The sequence below is a fragment of the Hyperolius riggenbachi genome, chromosome 7 (assembly GCF_040937935.1).
Source record: "Hyperolius riggenbachi isolate aHypRig1 chromosome 7, aHypRig1.pri, whole genome shotgun sequence".
In the NCBI taxonomy this organism is placed as follows: Eukaryota; Metazoa; Chordata; class Amphibia; order Anura; family Hyperoliidae; genus Hyperolius; species Hyperolius riggenbachi.
In genome coordinates, this window is record NC_090652.1 from 95,026,311 (window position 1) to 95,052,861 (window position 26,551).

The 26,551-nt window shown below is 44.9% G+C and overlaps 1 protein-coding gene across 3 annotated transcripts in view; it reads right to left on the reverse strand.

The window, feature by feature from the left end:
- Positions 1 to 5,027: 5,027 nt before the first annotated feature.
- CRAMP1 (cramped chromatin regulator homolog 1) overlaps positions 5,028 to 26,551 on the reverse strand; it is a 79,144-nt gene continuing 57,620 nt past the window's right edge. For all 3 annotated transcript variants that reach the window (XM_068244380.1, XM_068244381.1, XM_068244379.1), the window contains exons 14-21: positions 24,645 to 24,726; positions 18,724 to 18,831; positions 15,749 to 15,933; positions 15,556 to 15,612; positions 14,642 to 14,870; positions 9,655 to 9,813; positions 7,269 to 7,414; positions 5,028 to 6,400 (exon numbers count right to left, since the gene is read on the reverse strand). In XM_068244380.1, the coding sequence (XP_068100481.1) occupies positions 6,233 to 6,400; positions 7,269 to 7,414; positions 9,655 to 9,813; positions 14,642 to 14,870; positions 15,556 to 15,612; positions 15,749 to 15,933; positions 18,724 to 18,831; positions 24,645 to 24,726 (1,134 nt within the window). In that variant the 3' untranslated portion in view covers positions 5,028 to 6,232. The remainder of the gene's footprint in view (positions 6,401 to 7,268; positions 7,415 to 9,654; positions 9,814 to 14,641; positions 14,871 to 15,555; positions 15,613 to 15,748; positions 15,934 to 18,723; positions 18,832 to 24,644; positions 24,727 to 26,551) is intronic.

A 26,551-nucleotide genomic window follows, 5' to 3' on the forward strand; every position in this document is an offset into this window, starting at 1 on the left:
CCGTGCCTCATTTTGTATTTTTTTTTTATTCACAGGAGTCTTGTGGCTCCAGGGTCCTTTGTTCCACCAGGCTTTCAATCCCCCACCTCCTATGTCGCCGCTCCCCGCCTGCGTCCCTTCCCACCCTGCTGATTGGAGGGAAGGGACGCAGGCAGGGAGCGGCGATATAGAGGAGGCAGGGAAGCGCCAAGAGTGACAGTCTGCAGTCGGCTATAAACACGCTGCGTGCCGCTAGCACGGCTGTGTGATTTATGGGAGACAGCAGAGCGCAGGAAGGCTGGGGGGAAACAGTATAGCAACAGACGCTGGGCATTATATGCAGACCCAGCCTCTGTGTGATAATAGGATTATTAAAACCCACCTTGGGTTCTCTTTTTAAAAAAAGGGTTTCGCTTAAAGTTTACCTCAAGTGACATGTGACAAACCTGTATGTACAGTGCCAAGCAAAAAACTAGGCTGTGTTAGTTTTTTCTAGTTCTGCCTGAAAGTGTTAACCATTCAAGTATGCAACTGACAATTTCTCTCCCTCAATGATAAAGAATTACAGCCACTAAACTCTTTCCTGTGGGAGAACAGCTTCTCACTCCAGGGCAAAGATAAAAAAAAAAGCTCAATAATAATATAATTTTGGCTCTGAGAGTTGTTCAGACTGTGTAATTGAGCAGATACCAAACTTTTTCTTTTTTTTTTTTAAACATAACACAACTGTGGGATACAGAAAAAAATATATTTTAGGAGTAGGAGGATAAATACAATAGTTTATCTACACCAGTGTATTTTCATTTAAGGTTCACTTGAAACTTAGCTGCAAGTTTTAATATGCCTCAGACTTTTCCTAGACAATAAGTAGAGGCCGACTGCTTTCTTGACAGCTCAGGAGATCAGAGGAAGCTGCAGAGGTAGAAGAATGGATGGGTTCCAACTAGACACACACAATCTCTTATGATTGCTACCACAGCTAGAGATGTACAAGCACCCCTGACTTTTCCTTTAAACCCACACCATAGTACAGTGTTTGTAGAGGCAACAAGGCTGTTTATAGTGATCTTTTAGGGAAAATGGCAGCAAGAGAAAAAGATATTTCAAATTTGTGATATCACAAAAATTGAGGATGTTTTCATTTAATGGAGTTCTCCTTTAAGAATGACAAATCTCTTTCCAAAGTCCATTTAAAGTGAGTTCAGCAAAAATTTACTTTAATAAATCTACACTGTGGTTAACTATGATGTCCAGATTCCCATAGGCAAGCTAAGAGCTCGCAAAGCTGGATTCAGTACAGGGTTCTTTTATTTGCAACACTGGGCCCTTTCCACAGTCATAACAATTGCCACTCACTATGCATGTCTCTAGCCCTCTATAATATATAGGCTGAACTGCCTGCCGGACATGGTTCAAGTTACTGTTACTTTGCATGGTTACAAGTTACTGTTACTTTGCATGGTTACAAGTTACTGTTACTTTGCATGGTTACAAGTTACTGTTACTTTGCATGGTTTTAACAGTTTTTTTTTTTGTTTGTTTGTTTTTTAATATGGTGGGTTGCACCTATTTTTTTGTAGCATTGAATAAAGCTTGCAATTTCTACTTATAAATTCCACTGAGTGATATCGCTTTATGCTCTATTCTATGAAGTTCACTGCATTTTAGTGATGTCGCGCCTGTAGTATTACAGTTGTTTATTATATGAAGAGTGGGCAAGTAGTCAGTATAGTGGTTGGTTTAGCTACAAAACTGTGACCTTCACATTAATCTGTAGATTACAGTGTAATAGATAGATGATTCAGTGGCATAAGCATAAAAAATATGCACCCTCACTGGAAAAACAATGAGCAGGAGGCTTTTTGCTTAGCATTCAGCTGTGAAATTTAACACCATACTATACAGAAAGGGAAGACCACAGAATGACTGGGCAGCAGGCAGTGAATGTAAAGCTTGCTACAGATATCACATAGTAGATGGTGGTGATCAGCATGATACAACTGCCATCTTTCTGTCGGACCAGCAATCACTGTACTTGCTGCAGGATAAGCTCCATAGCATGGGTGACTATATACTGAAGTACAATCATCGCCCAATGACTTGGTCAGGTGACCAGGATGTCATGTCTGTACAGTGCCTGGATGTAACTTATGTGCAAAGAAGAGAGGTCCTTCATTAAATGTCAAGGCTCTGCCGAGATGTGCAGTTGGTCCGCTTACTGGAAAGGATGGCCCGGCACAGCATTGTGCACTCAACAACAAACTAATAACTAATAACAAATTAATAATATAGTATAACTGAATGAGCAATCCAGGCCCTCATTTGAGACCATTTCAGAGAAAATTACTGCTAAGCTACAGTTCAGTTACCCTTTAACTAAACTCCACCCATAACTTTTATTCTACCAATAGTTGTTTAGCAGCTCCAGTCTTTCATTTACATATCTGTGCATCTATTGTGCACTTTACTGGCCATGTTCTGCATTATTCATTTGCCTGTGCTGACTGGATGCGATGAGGTTATTCAATTGTTACATTTATTGAACAATTCATGAGAATGAAAATAAAAACCCCAAAACCCTTTCTTTCAGAGCAAGACTTCAAGTTAGAGGCTTTGTCATCAATAAACTCTCTGCAGAGGGGAGACAGACAGCAGTAAGAGCTTGCCACAACTTCCTACACTATCTACAAGTAAAATGAAAATGTATTTTAGCTAAGATTGGGCTTAAAGAGAACAATGTGATTTTAGTGATTTATAAATGTGGAACTGGAATCTGAATATGCAAGGTACAGTATTCATGGAATTACTATGAAGAGACTGCAAACCATGACGAGGTGCCTTGCTCAATAACCAAATGTAGTGGTAAATATCTTCAGATGAAGGTGACCAGGGTCTGAAGCAGACAAGTGCAGAAGTAGTGTATGAATTCCTATTGTTCCCACACTTAGACGTGGAACTACAAATACTGGCAGCCATTTTGTTTTCTCCTTCACATAGAAAAACCTTGAGAACCAGTTTCTATCAACCCCCCTTTAAAAACAAAACAAAACAATAAAAAAAAACAAAAAACATAATAGCAGGGCCAGAGTCGACTTTTCAACATTGTCCTAAACCTCTGTGCCTTAGGTAGTGGTATATGAGCCCTCCTCCACACTGCCATATGCTTCCCTTATTTGGCTAGTACCAAACCTCCGTTTTCTTTTTAACCCCCTTGGCGTTCTGATTATTTACGGATTTTAGAGTCTAAAAGCGGTGCAATTTTTTTTGCAACATTTCAGACACTAAAACCTGGAAAAAAGTCATGCTGGCAGGGAGCTCTGCAGCAGCCCAGCAATCACTCACCTCCCTGGCTCCAGCGCTGCAGTTATGCCTCCATCCTCCGGGTGGCGCTGAAACTCTAAGGTGAAATTGCCGGCTGTCGTGATGACGACAGCCGGCGATCTCCCCAGTAGGAAGCAGAGCCCCGGAGGAGAGGGAGAAAAATGGCAGCCGCCGTTGGGATCCCCAGGAGGTATGAGAAACGCTTCCGCTGCGCGCATTGCTCTGCATTCAGCCTCCGGCTGTTACCCCGAGCAGAGGTCGGGGTCACCGCTCTTAGCTGCGGTTTTCCGCCCCGACCCTAGCTCGGGATAACCGCCAAGTAGGTTAAAGGACAACCGAGGTGAAAATAAACTAATGAAATAAACAATTCTATCTATCCTCCTCCTAAAAATGACTTTAAGATACTCCACAGTATTTTATATTTAAATCTACTTTTTAATTTTTTACTGTTTTATCTCAATGACACATTCATTGAAGTATGCCAGAGTTAAAATCTATGAACTATTGACCCTTTTTCTGTTTCCTGCTCTCAGAAGCCATTCTCTGCTAGGAAAGTGTTTTATAGTTGTAATTTATCAGTGAGGGTCACAGTAATTTATTATCAGTGAGGGTCACACTGTAGTCTGACCTAGTCCTGACTCAGACAGGAACTGCCACTTACATACCTGATGTTTGAGGGCCCGTTTCCACTATAGCGTTGCGGAATCGCCGGCGAATCACTGCAGGCAAAATCGCATGCGGGTGCGATTCCGCATGCGTTTTTTGCCGCGATTTCGCATGCGATTTCGCATAGGTTAGGGTGATGCGATTTTAACCATGTCACTGCCTGTGTGAATTAACATGGGCACCTATGCGAAATCGCGGCAAAAAACGCATGGGGAAAACGCATGCGATTTCCCTATTAAATACATTGTGTGCGATTCGCCTGCATTCCACACGCAGGCGAATTCTGAGGCCCCTACCCTGCAGATTTTTCCTGCACAGAAAAACGTGCGGGGAAACGCACAAGTGGAAACAGTCCCATCCACTTGTACTGACTGTGCGAATCCGCATGCGGGCAACGCATGCGGATTCGCGATAGTGGAAACGGGCCCTCACTCTTTCAGGCAGGTAAAAAAAAAAAGGAATACAGCATAGTTATTTGTGTGCTTGGCACTGTACATACACATGTCTATCTCATCATGTCACCTTGGGGATCCTTTAAAGGAGTTATCAGGCAGAAAAAAAATAAAAAATGAGTTTCACTTACCTGGGGCTTCTACCAGCCCCATGCAGCCATCCTGTGCCCTCAAAGTCACTCACTGCTGCTCCAGTCCCCCGCTGGCAGCTAGTTTAGTTTTTGCCGACCTCGGAGGTCGGGAGCCGCATTGCGTACATTTTTACACATTCCCGCTGGTGCAGGAACATTAACACATACGTTTTTACGTGTTACTGTTTCAACACGTAAATCTTTACGTGTTGAACCAGTAACACATAAAAACTTATGTGTTAATATTCCTGCACCAGTGGGAATGCATAAAAATGTATGCAATGCGGCCCGCCGACCCAGAGGTCAGCAAAAACAAAACAAGCTGGCGGAGGGGGACTGGAACAGTAGTGAGTGACTACGAGGGCACAGGATGGCTGCATGGGGCTGGTAGAAGCCCCAGGTAAGTGAAACACTTTTTTTTTTCCAGACAATACCTTTAAAGGGGAACTGAAGAGAGAGGTATATGGAGGCTGCCATGTTTATTTCCTTTTAAGCAATACCAGTTGCCTGGCAGCCCTGCTGATCCTCTGCCTCTAATACTATTAGCCGTAGCCCCTGAACAAGCATGCAGCAGATCAGGTGTTTCAGACTTTAAAGTCAATTCTGACAAGACTAGCTGCATGCTTGTTTCTGGTGTTATTTAGATACTACTGCAGAGAAATAGACCAGCAGGGCTGCCAGGCAACTGGTACTGATTAAAAGGAAATAAATATGGCAGCCTCCGTATACTTTACTTCAGTTCCCCTTTAAGTTGGTCTGAGCTCCCTGTAAAAAAGCATTGCATGGCAGGCGCCACCTAGTGTTAGTGAAGAAGCACTAAGACTAGTGAAAACTGAGAGTGGGAAAAAAACCCTGGGCAGGGGAAAGAGACAATTTGTAGAATAAAAAGCATTGGTGAGTAGCAAGAGTTGCAGGGCAGTGTTACAACAGTCAGCACCACCTCCGCTTTTGTTTTCCTTTCTGAGTTTAGTAGAGCTATAAACCTCAGAGCTTTCCACCAAAACCAGAAACCTCTTTCCAATCATGTGTGAAGACAGACGATTGTTTCAAGTGCATTTCAATTTCTCAGGAACCGGGGAGGTTGACCATCCAAAGTTCAGTGGGAAGATCACTTATTTCTCCACGTTTCTCTTCAGTGAAACAAAAAAAAACAGTCCATAGTACGAGACACGAAAAAAAAATTGCATATTTTGCACCAAGCCCATCTACTAATGGATGAAGTCAATTTGTTATGGCTTTTTCTTCTGAAGAATAATGCATTGTGTGTTGGGATTTCTCCACGAGTTTCACCAGACTGGTGTTCCACAGCATGCCAGTGGGAAGCACTAGGGACACCAGATCCTATGTACACAGCGGCATCTTATGCCGTCACTGCAGGAGTTTGGTTACCGTAACGTACACAGACACGATGGTAATCAAACGGTTTCAGAGCTTAATGTGCACTCAGCTTACTTACATCTACAACTGCCATCACAGATGACAAAACAAAACCGTCACGCGCCGTGACCGAGTCCCGTGAACTGTAAATACTGCATTATAAAACAACGCTTAATAACTAGAGCCAATGAGCTGTACAGGACTGTAAGGGTCCAATACAACCGACTGGTGTGAGAGTTCCTTATTCTTAGAGGACCGGAGGATGTTTAGGTTGCATTCTCCTTGTATGTGGTGAGGACAACAACATTAGGACAGGTCCTGGATAGGCTGCTCATTCCCAGAAGCTCCAACCTCAAATGGATGTTCACGACGTGCAGCGTCTGTGGCAGAAAGCTCCTGGGCCAAGTCGTTGAAGCGAGATATATAATCTATACTGTTTTCGTTCATCAGGCAGGCCAGCTGTGAGTCTCCAACCTGCAATCAATGAAACAACGTTCAAAACCGTTCATGATTACCTTGCGAGGCTTTGATGTGCAAAGATACAACGATATTAAAGTACACCTAAAGTGAGTGGGATATGGAGGCTGCCATACTTCTTTTCTTTTAAAAAATATCAGTTGCCTGGCAGTTCTGCAAATTTTTTTGCCCTAAAACAAGCAAGCAACTTAGAGAGTCTGACTTCTGTCAGAAACATCTGATCTGCATGCTTGTTCGGGGTCTATGGCTAAAAGCATTAGACACAGAGGATAACAGGACAGCCAGGCAATGTGCATTACTTAAAAGGAAATAAACAGGTCAGCCTCCATATTCCTCTCAGTTCAGGAGCTGCATGTGTAGAGGAAATGCAGTAAAAACTGGAATCAGCAGAATAGGCTTGTGTGCACTTGCAAAAACGTGGGACTGACTGCTGAACAACTGTAGCTTACGAGGCAGTGCCAAAGACTTTACAAGTTATTAAATGGGTCATAAAAAACAGAAATACTAACAGAGTGACAATTTAAATATTATGCCTTGCTCGCAATGTAATTTTAGGTCACAGAGCAAGTATATTATTGAGTTACATTTTGTCATCAGTGGGACTGAAGAAACATAAGGTAACATACATGTGTGGTATACAATATAGATGTGACAGAAGTAAATACACAGGTTCTACAAAAACAAACAGTATTCACAGCAGAGGAGAGAAGTCCACCTTTATAAACTCCTAGCCTACAAAAACGAGGGACTTGTTAGGGCACACAAGATCATTGTACTTTGTCTTGCTTCGTCTATGCTTTACAAACTAAATACTGTATTTTGCAGGTTTTTCATGAACGTAAAGAAACACAACCAGCGTACAAACCTCAACAACATCTGAAAGGGAACGGGAGACAAAAGAGTCTCTGGAACTTCCATCCAGCAAGCTCGGGCCCAGCAGTGACGTGCCGCTGGCGTTTCCTGTGGCCACCGGCGCAGCCTTCTTACTCTTGTCCGGAGAAATGAAGCTTGCTGTGGGAGCAACACAAGAATTGGGGTGACTAAAAAGATTGTCAAGCAAGTAATTCCACCTTCTTGTACATGCGTTTCCCCGTTGTGCATCGCTAACCACTCCTTTCTCTAAAGCAACGAAATATCTAAAGCACCATATCATGCTTCACAAAATCCACACTGCATGTTCTCAAAGCACAGCTTAACTTACGCTATGAATATATCATGTATAAATGTCACCTGAAATCTTTTGTGAACACTTCAGGTGACAGTTTATGAACACCATATGTGTACAGAAATACTAATTGGGCTTCCTGCCCAACAGTCTTTTAAAGCTAACCTAAGGAGAACCTCAGGTCAAAAACCAGATACTTATATGGGAAAAGGGAAGCCTTCCGATCCTGCAGCGGCCCAAGTGTCCTACTCGCCCCTACCGCTGCTCGCTGGGACCCTCTGGGAGTTCCTCTTCACGCAACGGGGTGCAGCATCTGCCCAGTAGAACAGAGTGGCTCTAGCTTACTGCGCTGTACGGCTGGCTGCACTCATACCATGAAAAGGAGCAAGGTAAAGGTGGACCGGAAGATGACGCAACCCAACCCTGTCCGCAACACTAATTACCCCACCTGTGATTGTGTGTGGTTTCCTGCAAATCATGTACTGTAGGTGGGCCTTGAGGACAGGGTTGGGGAACTCTGCTCTGCAGGATCCAAAAGCTTCCTTCTCATTAGGTAAGTATCCGTTTTTGCTCCTTGGTTCGTCTCGGGTACACCAAGTCCTCTGGCAGGGGGGGGGGGAAATAGGATGTCTACTGACTGAGGATTTTTCACCTTGGCTGATTGCTTAAGACAACATTCAGAGTATCAGAGGAGAACCTCTGCACACGAAACTCTACTGTGTTTACATAGTTACATTCTGGGAGTGTCCTCACAACCATAGCTTCCTTTGAGCATCTTCTCACCCTCCCCATTGGTTGTGTACACAATCATCTTGTGAATAAGATTTTATAAATAATCTAGGTAATTAAAGTCTAAACCACATGCAAACATGACCGAAGAAGAGTCAGTCAAGATGATCGAGGTCCATGGTACAGGCGTTCCATGTCATGTGGAGATATGGTTTATGATCTCTTAGCAACCCCAACTAATGAGCACACTATATTTGCACTCAATCCAACCACCACAAGCTGCTCTATTATACACCACTTTATCTTCCCTCCTCCCCTCTCCATCATACAAGACATTCCACTTATCTATAGCTGACACCTTTAAGGTATCCATACAACTCTTCATCTGCCACCAGACCGACCATCAGATAGACCCTTCTCTGACCAAATTCGTTCAGAGAGGGATCTAATGCCTGCCCACACACTGCAGACAGATTTTCAATAGATTTCAGAATGAAATCTATTGGAAACTATACTAGCGCCACTGCTTGCCAGGCCTCCCCACCTTGTGGTGGTGTTCTCCTCCCAGGCCCGTGCTGCAGGCTCAAGTGTCACGCCTCCTGACCAAAGTCTTTTCGAATTGCCACAGGGACGCCTTTACCATGTTACACCATCGCACATAGCTATGCAAGTACATGTAGCGGTGTCACCATGTGACAAACAGAGAAAGACGCGGGTCACAGGAGGAGGTGAGGAGTCACCAGCATGACAGATGAGCCTGCAACATTCACCACGGGTCAGGAAGGGGAGATGACTTTCACATAAACCGGGTCACTTGGGAAAAACGCATGCAGTTACCACTGTGCACCCACTCAATCCCTTTTGATCAAGATTTCTCAGCATGGTGGATCGATCAAAACTATAGATAGGGTGGCCATCGAATTGGCCGTATATCGATGCAGGAAATTGAGCAAAGCATGGGCATCCCTAAGCTTTCATCAGACTCGCAGGTAAGATTTCTTTAGACAAGAGATAAAGGTGAATCTATGAAGGCACTGCTGCGACTGGCTAGGAAAACAAGGGTCAGACTGTAGGAGAGAGAGAACACCAATACCACAATCAGTGCCTCAAAATTGTAGGCTTAGACGATATAGTTTAGCCTGGTCACTTGGAATATAACACTGTCCTATTTCTGTTACACTGTAATAAAGGTGACAGATGTTGAGAGAGTCCATAAACTCACCTACCCAGCACTTAACCCCATTCCTGTCTGCACAGCCTCCCAGCACTTAATATGTCCTCTTATGAAGCAGGCCCCTCCCAACACAGGCAGCCCAGTTTGCTGAATGATCACATGGCACAGCGTTTATGTACTCACAGAACAAGCTGCTGAGTGAGGAGTCAGTGGAGTCGTTGGGGTACCACTGAGGGTCATGGCTGGGGGAGGCGATCCAGCTCTGCTGAGGACTGGAAGATGGGGAAGGAAGACTCTTGGAGTTCTCGCCTAGTTTGGCTGGTGACAAAGGCACAGCTTCACCTTTAAAAATAAAGTTAGTGTTAAAAACAAAAGCATTACAAACAGCTATTGTATGTTTACTGGGCTGTTCTCCTCCAAGTAAAGCCTTTTAAACTGGTTAGTCATCCTCTGATACTTTTCAGGAGGCAATATTGACCAGATATTTTTGTTGGTTACTACAGCTCTCCTCAATAATTAGCATTTAACCTTATTCAAGTTTTTCCAAGGTGATATTTTTGCACCTTTTCAATAAAATGCCTTTTAAATTATAACGGAGACTGCACATATGGCAGCATTTAAAGAGACACTGAAGCGAAAAAAAAATATATGATGTAATGAATTGGTTGTGTACTATGAATAATTACTAGAAGATTAGCAGCAAAGAAAATATTCTCATATTTTTATTTTCAGGTATATAGTGTTTTTTCTAACATTGCATCATTCTCTAATATGTGCACATTACACAACACTCAGCATTCAAAATGAGTCTTTCAGAGCAGTCTGTGAAGTAATGAACTCTCCTCTAGCAGAGGAAAAGTAAACAGTTCAATTACAGTTGAGATAATAAAAGTCAGATAACAGCCCTCTCCACGACTAATGCTGGGAATACACGGTTCGTTTTTGCCTTCGTTTAAACCTTCGATTCGTTCGGTAAACGAATCGAGTGTTGAAAACGTATGTGAAAATAGTCATAATCTCATTATAGTTTCGATTAATAGACCCCAAAAACGAACGACTAGTGATCGAACATGTTTGATATTATCTCTCTTTATCCATCTAATCGAGCCATTGGTAGGCTTGATGGCTGTTCAGATCGATTATATATTCGTTTATGCTAGTCCGTCCCTGTAAAAAGGGATTTTCGTTTCGTTTCTTTGCAGCCTTCGATCATTGGAAAAACGAAACCATCAGAATCGAAAAAAAAAAACGAAACCGTGGGTGGTGATATTAACCGTATGACCGATTATTTCGGGATCGAAAAGGACAAAAGGCACAATCGAAACGAAGGTTTAAACGAAGGCAAAAACGAACCGTGTATTCCCAGCATAAGTTAGTCGGAGAGCTTAATAGCTTTTTTGCATAGAGATAACAACTGGAGTTTCTCAACTCTTCCTGTACTGGAAACAACTAGACTGATGTATCTGATCTTAATGTTTTTTTTCTTAGCTGTACTACACATACAAATCATAATATCATAATTTTTTTTTCGCTTCAGTGTCTCTTTAAACTTACCTGGGGCTTCGTCCATCCCCATGTACTTCATTGCCCCCGTAGCTGTCCTACCGGGCGGCTGTTTGTTTATAATCCTCAATGGTAAAAGGCTCCAGTCACGTTAGTTGGGCTGCACTGCGCATGCAAGGCCTGGCCATACATGCCCTCCATGTCGCTGGGAGCTTTCTGCACAGGCGCCATGGGGCCGCACATTCGCAGTGTAGCATGACTGGCGCCTGTTATCAGCAAATATTGTAAACGAACGAAGCTGCCTTGAGCACAGTAAGGGAGCCAACAAAGTACATGGGGCTGGAGGAAGCCCCAGGTAAGTATAAATGCTGCCACACATGCCACCTTTAACCTCCTTAGCGGTAACACCGTGCTGGACACGGGGTAAGCCGCCGGAGGGTGCCGCTCAGGCCTTGCTGGGCCGATTTACATAATTTTTTTTTTGCTACACGCAGCTAGCACTTTGCTAGCTGCGTGTGCATGACGATCGCCGCCGCTACCCGTCGATTCGCCGCTATCCGTGCCGGCCCCCCCCCCCCTCAGACCCCTTTCGCAGCCTGGCCAATCAGTGCCAGGCAGTGCTGGTGCTGAGGGGTGGATCGGAATGGCCGCTGGCGCGTCATCGCGATCGTCGCCATGGTGATGAGGAAGCCCATACAGGGAATCCCGTTCAGAACAGGATTCCCCACAGGGTAAAAGCGCTGGCGGCGATCGGAGGGGTGGGAGGGATAGCGGAGGGAGGGGGGAAGCATGTAGCTAGCGCTAGGCTAGCTACATGCTTTAAAAAAAAAAAAAAAAGTGCTGCGCTGCCCCCTGGCGGATTTATTGTACCGCCAGGGAGGTTAAAGTGAACCCGAGCCAAAGCTTGGGTTCATATTAAATATTTACCCTGTAGTAAGGGAAGCCTCAGGATCCTTTTGAGGCTTCCCTCGGTGGTCTGCAGTGTCCCTGAAGCTGAGTGCAGACACCCTCCTTGTCGCTGCCACGCCTCTTCCGCAATCATGGCCGCCCATTATAAGCTCGTAAACGCCTGCACAGGCTCAGTCGGCTATTGCGCGACCATGAATGCGGAAAATGAGCCGCGTGGCCCTTATAGGATTAATGACAATGCATTGTCGCTAATCTTCGGGAGGGGGACCATGCTCAGTGTCGGGGGGAAAGTAGACCACCAAGGAAAGCCTCAATAGGACTCTGAGGCTTCCCTCTATCTAAGCATCTGATGTTGTACCCAAGCTTTGGCTCGGGTGCTCTTTAAAGAGACTCTGTAACTTTAAAAAAGATCCCCTGGGGGGTACTCACCTCGGGTGGGGGAAGCCTCCGGATCCTAATGAGGCTTCCCACGCCGTCCTGCGTCCCACGGGGGTCTCGCTGCAGCCCTTTGAACAGCCGGCGACAGGCCCGACTGTAATTTCAATATTTACATTTGCTGGCTCCAGCGGGGGCGCTGTGGCTGCATTTGGCTCGGAAATAGACGGAAATAACCGATCTCCGTCGGGTCCGCTCTACTGCGCAGGCGCCGGAGACTTGTGCCTGCGCAGTAGAGCGGACCCGACGGCGATCGGGTATTTCCGCCTACTTCGGAGCCGACGGCCGTCAGAGCGCCTGCGCAGGAGCCAGGAAGGTAAATATTACGGCACGGCTGTACGGAGGGCTGCAGCGAGACCCCCGAGGGACGCAGGACGGCGTGGGAAGCCTCATTAGGATCCTGAGGCTTCCCCCACCCGAGGTGAGTACCCCCCAGGGGACGTTTTGCCGTTACAGTTCCTCTTTAAGCCACCAGCAAGAAAGAAAAAACTCAGAAGAATTTTGGCAGTACTATTTCACCTACATTTTGGTAGTTTTTCAATTGCACAGTGCTGAAAAAGTTATTTTAAACAGAAGATAATGCTCACAAAAGAACCAGTGAGGCGACCCATGTGGTCCAGTTCATCTGCTCTGACTACTAAAATCACACCTCCCTACTAAAGTGACAGCCTATCATGAGTTGCATAGTCAGCCACTACTGTAAGACTGGTATTCCCATTCAACAAAATGGTCACCCTTATTATTACAAACAATAATATGAAAGAATCATGGAGCAATTATATCAAATAACCCTCTATGGAAATGGGACATAGCGGAGAGAGGAGTACAGGCACAAATGACACTGCAGCCCTTAAAGAGGAACTGTAGTGAAAATAACATATCCTTGCTTACTATTTACAATATTAGATTATTTAGCCAGTGTTTGTCCATTGTAAAAGCTTTTGTCTCCCTGATTTACATTCTGGAATTTATCACAAGTGGCGACATCTCAGGTTATCTGTGTGGAATGTTCGTTACTGAGAGTTCTATGCACAGAGGGAGATATTGTATGCTTGGCAGTTGGGAAAAGCTGTTATTTACCACAATGCAATGAGGTTCACAAACCTTGGTCATGACATCACTCTGTGGGAGGGTTTTCACAATATCAGCCATACAGATTTCCCCCCTGATGATCTGTTCAAGAAAAGGTAACTTTTTTGGGGGGAAAGGGAGTATGAACTGGAATGAAATTCAATCCTTGGTTAAAGTTCCCCTTTAAGGCCTCTTTTCCAGAGCAGTTGATACACAGTGAAAAGCCTTTCAAACTCTCACAACTGCTCGCAGCTGCCTGGTAACCGCTTACTGTGCACACAGTTCAACTGCCCATGGAAATGAGCCTTAACCTCTTGCCAACCACGTCACACCGATGGGCATGGACGCGGTGGCAGCCCCAGGACCGCCTAACGCCGATTGGCGTAAGGTCTTTGGGGCGGGGACTGCAGGAGATTGCGTGCACTGATGCGCGCACATCTCCACGTGAATGGCGGAGCGGAGCTCCATTAGCCTCCCAGCGGCGATCGCCGTTCGGAGACTGTTAGACGGCGAAACATCCGTCTAATAGACCTGTACAGCGCTGCGATCTAAGGCAGCACTGTCCCCTCCATTGGCTCAGGGGTGGCTGAAGCCTATGACAGCCGATCACAGTGATTGGCTGGTGGGGGGAGGGAGGGGGCGATTAAAAAAAATCAAATTTATTAGAAAAACACAACAACAACAAAAAAACACTGGGGGAGCGATCAGACCCCACCAACAGAAAGCTATGTTGGTGGCTAGAAAAACTGGGGTGGGAGGGGATCACTTGTGTGCTGAGTTGTGCAGCCCTGCAGCAAGACCTTAAAGCTGCAGTGGCCCTTTTTGTGAAAAATGGCATGCGGTCCTCAAGTGGTTAAAGGACACTGGAAGTGAGAGAGATATGGAGGCTGCCATATTTATTTCCTTTTAATAAAAGCCAGTTCTCCTGCTGATCTTCCATGCATCAATAGCGTCTGAATCACACCCTCTGAAACGAGCATGCTGCAAATCCAGACAAACATCTGAACATCTGATCTGCATGCTTCTTCAGGGTCTATGGCAAAAAGTATTAGATGCAGAGGATCAGCAGCACAGCAAGGCAATTTGCATTGTTTAAAAAGAAAGAAATATGGCAGCCTCCACATATCCCACTCACTTCGGGTGTCCTTTAACATAAAACATGAGAAATTTGTAAGTGGATATTGCAGTTCTGAGCTCTATGATTGATTTAGCCTTTATATTTTTGCTGTTACGAAATACATTGTGAACTCACCATACTGCCCAGAGCTTATGGCTATCTCGATAATGGAATCACTGATGTGCGTTACTGGTTCCCCTTGCGAGAGAACATCGTCAGGAGGGCCAGGCAAGGAGATATCCAACAGAGCAGAGACATTTGGGGGTGACAAACAGGAGCTGCTTGTTGTGCAATTGGACGGTTCTGGAGGGCCATTCTGCAAAGGACTCTGGGTAATGTGAGGTATGGACAGCATAGTCGTTGGCTGGGGGAAAAAAAAAAAGTTCAGATCATTGATTAAGATTAACAGATTGTGCATCAGTGTAAAGGTGACCATATGGATGAAAAACATTGCTGCCAAGTACATGTCCGATAGACGATGCGACCAATTGCGGGCCGAAATTGGTCGCATGAATTGGTTTTCAGGCCATCGGTCGGGTTGTGGCGGGAACGGCGAGCAATAGTCGGACGAGCAACAAAACCCCTGACAATGACCCCCCCCCCCCAATGTCCACCCTCTTATGGGGCCTAGCACACTTAACGCGTCGCATCAGAAGTGCCTAATTGTCCGTCGAAACCCCGCAAAGTCAACACTATGCTACCATCGGACTTCTGTTGTGATGAAGCGCAAGTAACAGGCGACGCAGGGATTTTAAATATGTTGGCGGCAGCAGTGTGGCACATGCTCTGAACAACGGAAATACAACAGGGAAAACCTGGATTCCTAGTAATGCAATTCCAGTCCAGCAAGGAGTATGTCACGGGGCAAGAAGCGTTCCGGGGGCGGTGCTATGCATATGACCCTGTTGGTGCACTGTTGGTCATATGAATGAAGGCTTTTTAGTGTTTTGGTGTAAGGGGATGGGGCTGAGCATTGCACCGCAATGGCCAGGTGTAAAATCAGCCTTAAACAACAATCACCATATATGTAAAAAATGACGGATCAGTACCTGAAATGGCTGAGCTGATTCTTGTACAGGGGGTGCAGTTAAAGCAATGAAAGGAACCTACAAAACATAATGCAGAGATGAAGACATATGCCGTTGTTATGTTACAAAGCACAGGAAACAATGCTGGTTTAGTAAGGAAGCTTTTTAGGAAAAGATGACAAGACTGATCATAAAGGAAAGCATGAATGATTACCTCGGGGCACACAGTCACTGCTGGTAAAGGGTCACTGCTTGTATCATCTATGATGGGCTCTGCCACAGCGCTGGCCAAACCATCTGTCGGCAAGGGCCCGATCCCCACCAAGCCGTCAGTCTCAAGTACTGGCAATGACGTTCCTGGGATAATGCCTGCACTCTTCGCAGCCAAATCAATGGCACCTAAAGAGATGAAGACAGGAGGTTTATTGGAGGCCCGAAATACATTGTGTTGTGAACAAACCAGGTATCTCATATGTGGAGTGAGTACATTCGATGGTACACAAGGCTCGGTAAATAAAAGGAAAAGAACAAAGATGGACATCTTAGCAAAAGTGACAAAAGGTCTACTGATATGCCTGAATATATGATAAGTATAGGTAATGTTGAAAGATTTAACTTTGATGATTTAAATATTCCATCTTTTCAAATGGCATTAGTCACATAATTATGCTAACTAATGTAGTGTTGCAAGTTCTGTAAGAAGTGAGCCAACTGCCCCTCCCCCCACATCACATACACCACCAACCCCGCCTCTGTATCCCATACCCCCCGCCCCCCCCCTCACATCCCATACAACGCCAAACCCTCCCTTGCTTCCCACACACCAACCCCGCCCCCATACACCACCAACCTCGCTGACATGTTTCATACCACCACCCTACCCCTTGCATCCCATACACCACCAACCTCGCTCACATATCTCATGCCCCCCCCCACATCCACCTTGCATCCCATACACCACCAACCCCACCTCTGTATCCCATACCCCCCCGCCCTCCCCTCACAACATCAAACCATGCCAAACCCTCCCTCACTTCCTACACACCAACCCCGCCCCCATACACCACCAACCTCAATGACATATCTCTTACCCCCCCCCCCCTCCCACCTTGCATTCCATACACCACCAACCTCGCTGACATATCTCATACCCCCCCCCCCCCTCACCTTGCATTCCATACACCACCAACCTCGCGCACATATCTCATAACACACACACACACACACACACACACAGCATCCCATACACCACCAACCCCACCACCATATCTCATACTCCCCATCCTATACATCCCCCTCTCACATTCCATGCAACACCAACCTCGCCCCCCCCCCCCCCCATCCCATACACCCCCTCCCCTCCCTTTCCCGATACTGTATACCTGACTCCCATTTTCTACCATCCCCGTAGAGATATCGGGAAGTGAAGAAGCTCAAGCTCCTTTGCTTCCAGTATCTGTTGACAGGCACCACAACCACCCATGTGATGCTAGGCTGGCTAGACTAGGCGACCCCATTCTGGCTAAAACAAGGTAAGTGGTCATAGCTAGCAATAAAGCGGATCCGAGATGAAAAACTAACTATAACAAGTAACTTGTTTATATATCTTATCTAAAGTTTAGATAGTTTACACAGCAAATCTAGCTGCAAACAGCTTTAATAGAAAATTATTATTTCTTCCTGTGATACAATGACAGTGGCCATGTTTGTAAACATTACACAGAGGCAGGCTTATCTGTATCTTCAGCAAAAAACCTAATCCCCCTCCTCCTCCCCTCTGCCTCTAAAATCAATGGCTAGTAACACCTCCTCCTCCTCCTGCCCAGACTGAGCTCCCATGAGCCCTTGCTACTGCCAAGGCTCTCTGAAAACCTGTGGGCGTGGTTTATTTAATTTATAGGGAATTATAGTATTAAAAAAAAAAAAAAAAAGTATTTTTGTGGAATGCCCTATAAACAATAGGAAAGGAACACAATTATGCAATGAGTAAAAGTTCACCTCGGATTCCACGGGCAATCGGCAACCAATCATAGTTCACCTAAACACTGAAATAAGGATACGAATTCCAATTATTTTGCACCTGTCTTTGTAGATCAGCAGCTACCAGGCAGTAAACAGTTGATTAATATTACACTGACAGAATAAATTGGCTTATTCTAAAGGTTCCACAGACCATCTTCAAAATAAAAGTGTATTGTCCATTTGGTCTGTCTCATAGGTTGGGTGGCCGAAACAGGGATCTGCACTTGGCAGCTCAGGGGACGGCATACAGACTGCTCACAACAGCCAGTGAATGCTGAAGTTGTAACCTTCAAAATAATGGTGGACAAACTGACAAGTTGCTAAGACTGTGCAGAAGTTGCAGCATGAGAGCATAAATAATGCTGCCCATATACCAGTAGTACATGCAGCAATTTTTCTATCCACTTCCAACTCCATTCCAGTTTTCAGATCACAAAAATGATAGATTCTGGACGTTTTAATTAGAATATAGTTCCAATATGATCCAAACAAAATTCCCATTGTTGATGTTTTAATTTTCACTCTGAGGTTACCACTGACAATGAGATCAGATTGTTTTACTGATCTATTTTCCAATCACTTCTATACAAAAATCGATCAGAAAAATGGAAGTCAGATGGAACCTGTTGGAAATAATCTATTCGACAGTCTATCTGACGGGAAATTGCATGGTGTGTACCAGGCATTAGAGGAGATCTAATTACCATCTATAAATACATCAGGGTGCAATATAAAACACGGGAGATGGGAAACACATGGAAGCTGCCATATTTATTTCCTTTTAAACAATACCAATTGCCTGGCGTCCTGATCTTTTATGCATCAGTAGTGTCTGAATCGCACACCTGAAACAAGCATGCAACTAATCCAGTCAGACTTCTGTCAGAGAAATCAGATCTGCATGCTTATTCAGGGTCTATGGCTAAATGTATTAGGGGCAGTGGAGCAACAGAACAGCAAGCAGATATGCATTGTTCAAAGGGAAATATATATGTCAGCCTCCATATGTCTCTTATATTGGGCTCTCTTTAAGACTTCATCACAGTGATGGAATATTACCCAAAAAAGTAAAAAAGTCTCTATACACTCAAATGGAACAATACAAGCTCATGCCTGCATCTCTATGCAGTATTTTATGAGATGTTAGCAGTATTCTCCAGTACTCACTAGACAGAGGATTGCAGTTGGTAGTGGAGGCTGGCAGCCCTTTGGGCACAATTGGCTGAGAGACAGCTTTGCCAAGTGTGGAGTGGATTGGTCGGAAGGAGCCTCTACCTGTAATTAAAAGAGTTGCACATTAGTTTATTAAAGGCAAACTTAAAGGAAACCCGAAGTGAATAGGTACCTTTAAAATAAACATACACCCCCCCCCCCCCCCCCGAAAGTGTATGCCAAATACAGGCTATATCTGTAATATTTGTTGTTCTCCTGTGCTCATTTCATTCTTAATCTTTCATTTTTATCCTGTCTAAAATCCAAGATGGCTGCCATCTGCTTCCGGGTCAATGTCACTGTGTGTAAAGTTCTCCATCAAATAATGTATGCAGGGACACACAATATATATATATGGATAGGGAAAAAAACTTTTAGACATACACACAGGCACAGTTACTTTTACTTATTCCTGGAAAACCGAAGACAAGCACAGCTGCTGCCTGAGATGTGTGCGCAGTCACTATCATTATTATAGAGCAGTGTCCATGTATGTTCCTAGCTCAGATGGGGAGAAATAAGTGTGTAACTCAAGCCAGGACACTAATTAGCTGGGTAGATACATTTGTGTTTACTGAGCTGCTTTTCTCTTCACAGGCACTGGTCTCTGTGATGCGGTTCTGTGCACAGATAGGGTAGGTAGAACACAGGCAGAGAGGAGGTGGGTTTGAGCAGACTGCTCTCACTGCTATAGAGATTCCTGATGAAGCAGCGGCCAGAGAGCTCATTTGGTGGTTTTTATAGGGGGGATTCCAAGCTCACAGGGCAGATCAGAATGAAACGGACAGCAGGGAAAGTGTCTGTACTCATGTCCCTACTAGTATATAGTATTAATTAAAGGGAAGGTTCACGCTGCACATAAAAAACAAAAACTGCACTCACCTGGGGCTTCTTCCAGCTCCTGGCAGTCGATCGGTGCCCTTGTGAGCAGCTTCTCTCCCTCCCGGTGAAGAAGCCTGCGCAGTAGAGATCCGATGACGTCACGTACACCACGTGACACCCCCCCCCCCCCCCGCCGTGGAACGCACATGACGCCGACCCGGAAGCTGGCCTGGAGAGGTCGGCTTCTTCACCACTGGACGCCGGGAGAGGAGCTGCTACGAGGGCACTGATCGACTGCCAAGAGCTGAAAGAAGCCCCAGGTGAGTGCATTTTTTTTTTTATGTGCAGTGCGAATCTTCCCTTTAAAGCAGGTTGGTTGTTCTCTGGTACACTTTAACTGGGAAAAAAAAAATTCCTTACCTGGGGCTTCTTCCACCCCCCTGAAATCCTCCTGCTCTCTTGCCATGATTACATGCTGCACAGTTCCTAGATTGTCCCCTCCGTAAGCTGGGCAACTCAGCCAGTCAATGGACGTGCCCCTCTCCTGTGGACAGCAGTGTTCTGCGCATGCAGAGTAGCAATTTTTACTGTGCAAGTGCAGAAAACTCCTGGCAACAGCAGCGCGATAAAGGAGGGGGTGGACAATAAGGGACCAGGGGGGCTGGAAGAAGCCCCAGGTGAGTAACTGGCAATTTTTTTTTCTTTAAAATTAAAGAAAACCTGTAACTAAAAAAAACTTCCCCTGGGGGGTACTCACCTCTGGTGGGGGAAGCTCCGGATCCTATCAAGGTTTCCCCCGTCCTCCTGTGTCCCACGGCGGCAGTGATAAAGCTCCCCGAACGGCGGGGATGTAAATATTTACCTTCCTGGCTCCAGCGCAGGCGCAGTATCGGCTCTTCATTCGGAGATAGGCGGAAATAGCCAATCCCTGTCGATCCGCTCTACTGTGCAGGCGCAAGTCGTAGAGCAGACTCAACAGACATTGGCTATTTCCACCTATTTCCGAGCGGAGAGCCACAAAAGTACCCCGGCTGGAGCCAGAAAAGGTAAATATTGCACAGCCTGACAAATTGTCGGCTGTGCATTCTATGGGCTGCAGCGAGACCGCCGTGGGACACAGGAGGACGGGGGAAGCCTCGATAGGATCCAGAGGCTTCCTCCTACCGAGGTGAGTAAGCAAGTAAGGTGTTACAGAGTCTCTTTAAGGTTTCCGTTTAGCTTCATCACAAGATTCATGGGGGGAGCAAATTAGTAGCAAAAAAATAAAATAAAAATAAAATAAAGGCAGCTAAGTAATAAAAGCAATATTATCAAAACATGAAACACATTTTCACCTGTAAATGTACTAAAGTGACAAAGAACTAAAGAATGAAAAGTAAGCTTGAGACCGTAAAGTACACAACAGGCACCATCAGGGGTTGGCTGTGAGGTATACTGGCCCTCTCCAGTCTGCTTCTTCTGTCCTAAAATCTTTCAGCTCCGCTAAGCAAGTCTCAAAACAAAAGTTTAAAATTAGCATAGCCACTTCTGCTATGCAATCACGACTCAACCCAGAAATTGGTCAATTGACCAATGTATGCCATGATAGGGGAAGGTGCAGAGTATTTGCAAACCTGATGCTGCCAGTGGAGTATTGTAGTGGTAGCAGGTTTGTAGGGATAGATGAATTTCCATTTTTGGTTTTAAAGGAGAACTGTAGTGAGAGGGATATGGAGGCTGCCATATTTATTTCCTTTTAAGCAATACCAGTTGCCTGGCAGCCCTGATGGTCTATTTGCCTAAATAAGTGTCTGAATCACACCAGAAACCAGCATGCAGCTAATCTTGTCATATCTGTCTAAATTTGTCAAACACCTGATCTGCTGCATGCTTGTTCAGGGCCTATGGCTGAAAGTATTAGAGGCAGAGGATTAGCTGAATAGCCAGGCAACTGGTATTGCTTAAAAGGAAATAAATATGGCAGCTTCCATATACCTCTCACTACAGTTCTCCTTTAAAGAGTACCTGAACTGACTTCACATGATGAGATAAAGGTGCATGTACAGGCCCAAGCCTACATTGAATTAGGCGGTGTTCCTTTCTCACTGTAAGGGTTTAGAATTCAGGAATGTAAAATACACTAACTTGAGGGGGGATATGACTAATCGCTACTCACAAGTAGGGATAGTCAATGAGATGCAAATAATTTCGAGTTTATGCAGGATTATGCAAATTGTGTATGCACATTTATGCACCTTGATAATGGACCAATCAAATAACACTTCTGAGTGCAGGGATGGGAGTGGTAAAAGATAATCAGCTGTGACAATACTTAAAGGGACACTTAAGCCAGGGAAAAAAATGAGTTTTACTCACCTGGGGCTTCTACCAGCCCCCTGCAGCAGTCCTGTGCCCTCGCAGCCACTCACTCATCCTCTGGTCCACCGCTGCCAGCTAGTTTCGTTTTTGCCGACAGGCAAGTCAGGACTGGCCATGCGTAGCTTTTTCTGCATTCCCGACTGTAATTAGCGCTATTGCGGGCCGCAACGCGTACAAAAATACGCGTTGCCGCATTACGCACGCATAGATATGCGACAACGCGTATTTTTGTACGCGTTGCGGCCCGCAATAGCGCTAATTACAGTCGGGAATGCTGAAAAAGCTACGCATGGCCAGTCCTGACGGGCCTGTCGGCAAAAACGAAACTAGCTGACAGCGGGGGACCAGAGGATGAGTGAGTGGCTGCGAGGGCACAGGACTGCTGCAGGGGGCTGGTAGAAGCCCCAGGTGAGTAAAACTCATTTTTTTTTCCTGGCTTAAGGTTCACTTTAAAACTTTTGTTTTAGCGTTTAAACATAGAATAAGACTGTGGGATTCTAGGAAAGTCATATTTTGAATTCAGACTATAAATACAATTGGTTTTCTCATAAGCTGATTTTGTGTTTAGGTTGCTTTGAGTTTAACAATAACACATGCCAACAAACAGCCAGTGGAACAAACAGCCAAGATTCCACCGCCCTGAAGGTTGTCAGCTGACCTGCACAGGAACTTGAGCACCCATCTTGGCCGAACATTCAGCTAATGTCTATGCACGGCAGATGGGAATGAGAGGTGATCAGCCTGCAGGCTCTGCTAAACGCATTCATGTAATAGAAGAATAGCATTTGGGTATGGGTTTTAAAGTATTATTTCCTGACTATTCTCCCCAAAGAGTGGTCTTTCAGCAGTCGCTCTCATCAAAACGGTTTTGTTGCTAGTTAAAGAGACACTGAAGTGAAAAAAAATTATGATATAATGAATTGGTTGTGTAGTACGGATAATTACTAGAACATTAGTATTCTCATATTTTTATTTTCAATTATACAGCTTTTTTATAAGATTGCATCATTCTCTAATATCTGCAGTTTACACACTACTCAGCATTCTAAATGTTTTTTTACAGAGCAGGTAGTGAACTTTTGACCTGTCCTGAACTGTTCTCTGCAAAAGAAAAAAACAATACAGTTAAGATAACAGCATTCAGAACACAGAGTCTCTGCTACTTTGAAAGTCCTGGAGCTCAATTGCAATTTGCATAGATAACAACTGGAGTTTCTTAGCTCTTCCTCTACTGGAAACAACGATGACTTATGTCTCTGCTCCTAATGCTTTATTTCTTAGCTGTACTACACATACAAATCATCATAAATGTAAGCATGGATCAGACAACTGTCATTAACAATATCCTGTAAAGTAATTCGTCAAGTGCAAAAAAATACAAGATAAAGATTGCCCCAGTAAACCCCTCACCAGCCAGCATGAAGTCCTGTTACTCCTACCCTAATGCACATAAATGTTAGCAAGGAAGAAGCCACATATAGCAAACAATATTGTGAAATTTGCCAGTCCTATATCGTTGATCGGTGATTTGTTGTACACTAGGGAGCTGAGGGCCTACTGATATTCAATGGCTTCTAATAGAGCAAGAAATCTCCTTGATCACTAAAAAATCATTGCTAGGCTGAAAACAGCATCCATCCTTTAAAAAAGAGAATGGATTACACATTAGCAATGTCCTTTGCTTGTCCATGGCCGGGAGCGCGCACACAGCCGTTGCATGCGCAGAACAGCGCAACAGGGCAATCTAACAGCGGTCAGAATGGGAGAGCAGAGCAGCTGGGTAGAATGGCGATGGAGCCCGCAGTCCACATGGGGCTGGAGAAAGCCTCAGGTAAGTATAAATCACGCAATTAAGGCCCGGTTCACACTTGCGGTTTTGCAAAAACCGCACCGGATGTCCGGACCGCACCGGAGCCGGATCGGACCTGAACCGTACGGTTCCTGTCCGGATCCGGTCCGGTTGCATACGGTTTCCGTGCGGTATGAACACGGTTGCGGTCCGGATCCGGATTCTTAAAAGAGATAACAACCTGTATAAAAACAAAAAAAAATGTTGGGGTCTGGGAGGTCAGCAGAAGGGGGACCTGTGGAATCAGGCCCTCCGCTGTTTAGCACTCACCTCCACCTCCAACATGCTGCCAACATCTCCAGCTCGTGCTGCTCCACTCCAAAATGGTTGCCCATGTGTCCCCGATACAATATCGCCGCAACAATCCTCATAGGAAGTGGGGTAGAACATCCGGATTTTTTGCCAGTGTGTTGTGCGCTCTCCGGTTCTCATTGGTTTCCATTGGCCGGATGGTGCAGTCCGGCTCCGCCCCGGATACGGCTGCCGGAGGAGCCGGACCAAAAAATAGCGCATGTTGGAACGGACACCGGAGTCCGGATCCGGTCCGGCTCCGGTCCGGACGAAACGGACACATGTGAACCCTGGCATAGACTTACATTGCTATGCCGTGCGTCCGTTTCGTCCGGCCAGAATGCGGTGCGGCTCCGGCACGGCTATTCCGGATAGCCACCGCTAATGTGAACCGGGCCTTAGATTGGTCTCAGGTTTCCTTTAAAAAGAATGCAAATTTGCAGATAAATCATAAGTGTGAATAAGCTGCTGTCTGCTACCTAAATGTATATCATAATAATGTTTTCCAAAGTTACAATTTAAAAACATTTTTTTTCCCTAAACACACACACTTTACCTGCTACTGTTGAATTAGACAGGATTGAGAAGGAACAGACATGCGGCAAGGAGCTGCCAGACGGCCGTGGGAGGAGAGTCCGCTGGAGAAAACAAAAAGGTCAGAATTAATATCTACCTGGAGCTGCAGGAAAATAACAGTTTTCTCTGTGCCGCCTGCAATATCGGGGCAATTTAACAATAGCAGTTACCATGGCAGCCATGAAACTAGGTGTCAGTTAGGCTCAGAACAGCCTTGAGTTTTTAGAGATAAAGTGCCATTTGCTGAAACAATCTGCTAATAGAATGGATTGTGGTCTAAATTTGGCTGTGAATGAACACTGTACTGCTGTGATCAACAGCAAACTGCTAAAAAGGGAAACTACAGGCTTTTGTGACAGACAACCCAGCAAGCTCATGGTGAACTAGAACGCCTACCGTAGGAGTTTGTAAGTGGCTACAAAGGACCAAAAAGACCTCTTACTAAAATGTTACGCAAAAAAAAAAAAAAAACCGTTTTGCCTTCTAAAAACAGAAGTTATTCAGATCGGAGTGAGCATGTCTCCCACAATGCATCAGTGCTGAATATGCAAATAATCCTTTGTTGTTCCTGTAAGCTAACCACACCTCCAGAACTGCTAGAATGCATTTACAAGCAGACACATCATTGCATTCCAGCGGTTCTGGAGGTGTGGCTAGCTTACAGAGACAACAAAGGATGATTTGCATTTTCAGCAGTGATGCATCATGGGAGATATCATATACTCACGCCAATCTGAATAATCACAAATACCTTCTGTTTTAAAAAGGAAAACTTTTGTTTTGTACAGGCTTTTGGTCATTCTTGTTAAAAGGAGGTTTGAAGTCAAATCAAAGTAGCCAGCATGTATTCCATTATGTGCAGGTTTTAACGCAATGCACCGGTGTGAAAGTAGCCTTAAAAGGTGAGCAAAATGCAGGTGGTTGTTCACCTGCATTAAAGCGGATCCGAGATGAAAATCTAACTAGAACAAGTAACTTGTCTATGTATCTTATCTAAAGTTTAGATAGTTTACACAGCAAATCTAGCTGCAAACAGCTTTAATAGAAGATGATTATTTCTTCCTGTGATACGATGACAGCAGCCATGTTGTTTGTAAACATTACACAGAGGCAGGCTTATCTGCATCTTGAGCACTCAGCCTGTGAAAAAAAACCTAATCCCCCCTCCTCCCCTCTGCCTCTGAAATAAATGGCTAGTAACACCTCCCTCTCCTCCTGCCCAGACTGAGCTCCCATGATCCCTTGCTACTGCCAAGGCTCTCTTAAAACCTGTGGGCGTGTTTTTTTTAGCTTATAGGGAATTGAAAAAACAAACAAAAAAGTATTTGGCTTGAGGAATGCCCTATAAACAATAGGAAAGGAACACAAATATGCAATGAGTAAAAGTTCACCTCGGATCCACTTTAAGAACAGTCTGTAATAAATACTCTGTCTGGGTGTATCTGACCAGTCTTGCACTGCATAAGCTGGATATGACTGCAATTACATGACCACTACTTTTATAGGCTTTTAGCAATCCTCGCTGTGATTTGATCTCAGGATTCTTTTACACTGCAAATCGCAATCCCTATTTCCAATTCATATTTGCGATTTTCACTGGATGCTAGCAACACAAGAAGAAAAACGCAGAAAAAAGAAGCACACAGGACTTTTTTATTCGCATCAAAAATCGGAATCGCATGTAGTATATAAGAGACCTCACAGATTTGGGTTGGTAACACTTTCCACATAATAGAGGTATATTTTTAAAAGAATACTACTCAGCTTTGATAGATCACACAGACTTTCCATTCCTGTTGAGCCTCAGTAAATCAGGGCCACAAGAGTGTCTGCAAAACTGGCCTGTGGCTATACCTACTGCTATAACAGACCAGCGCTGATTGCCGC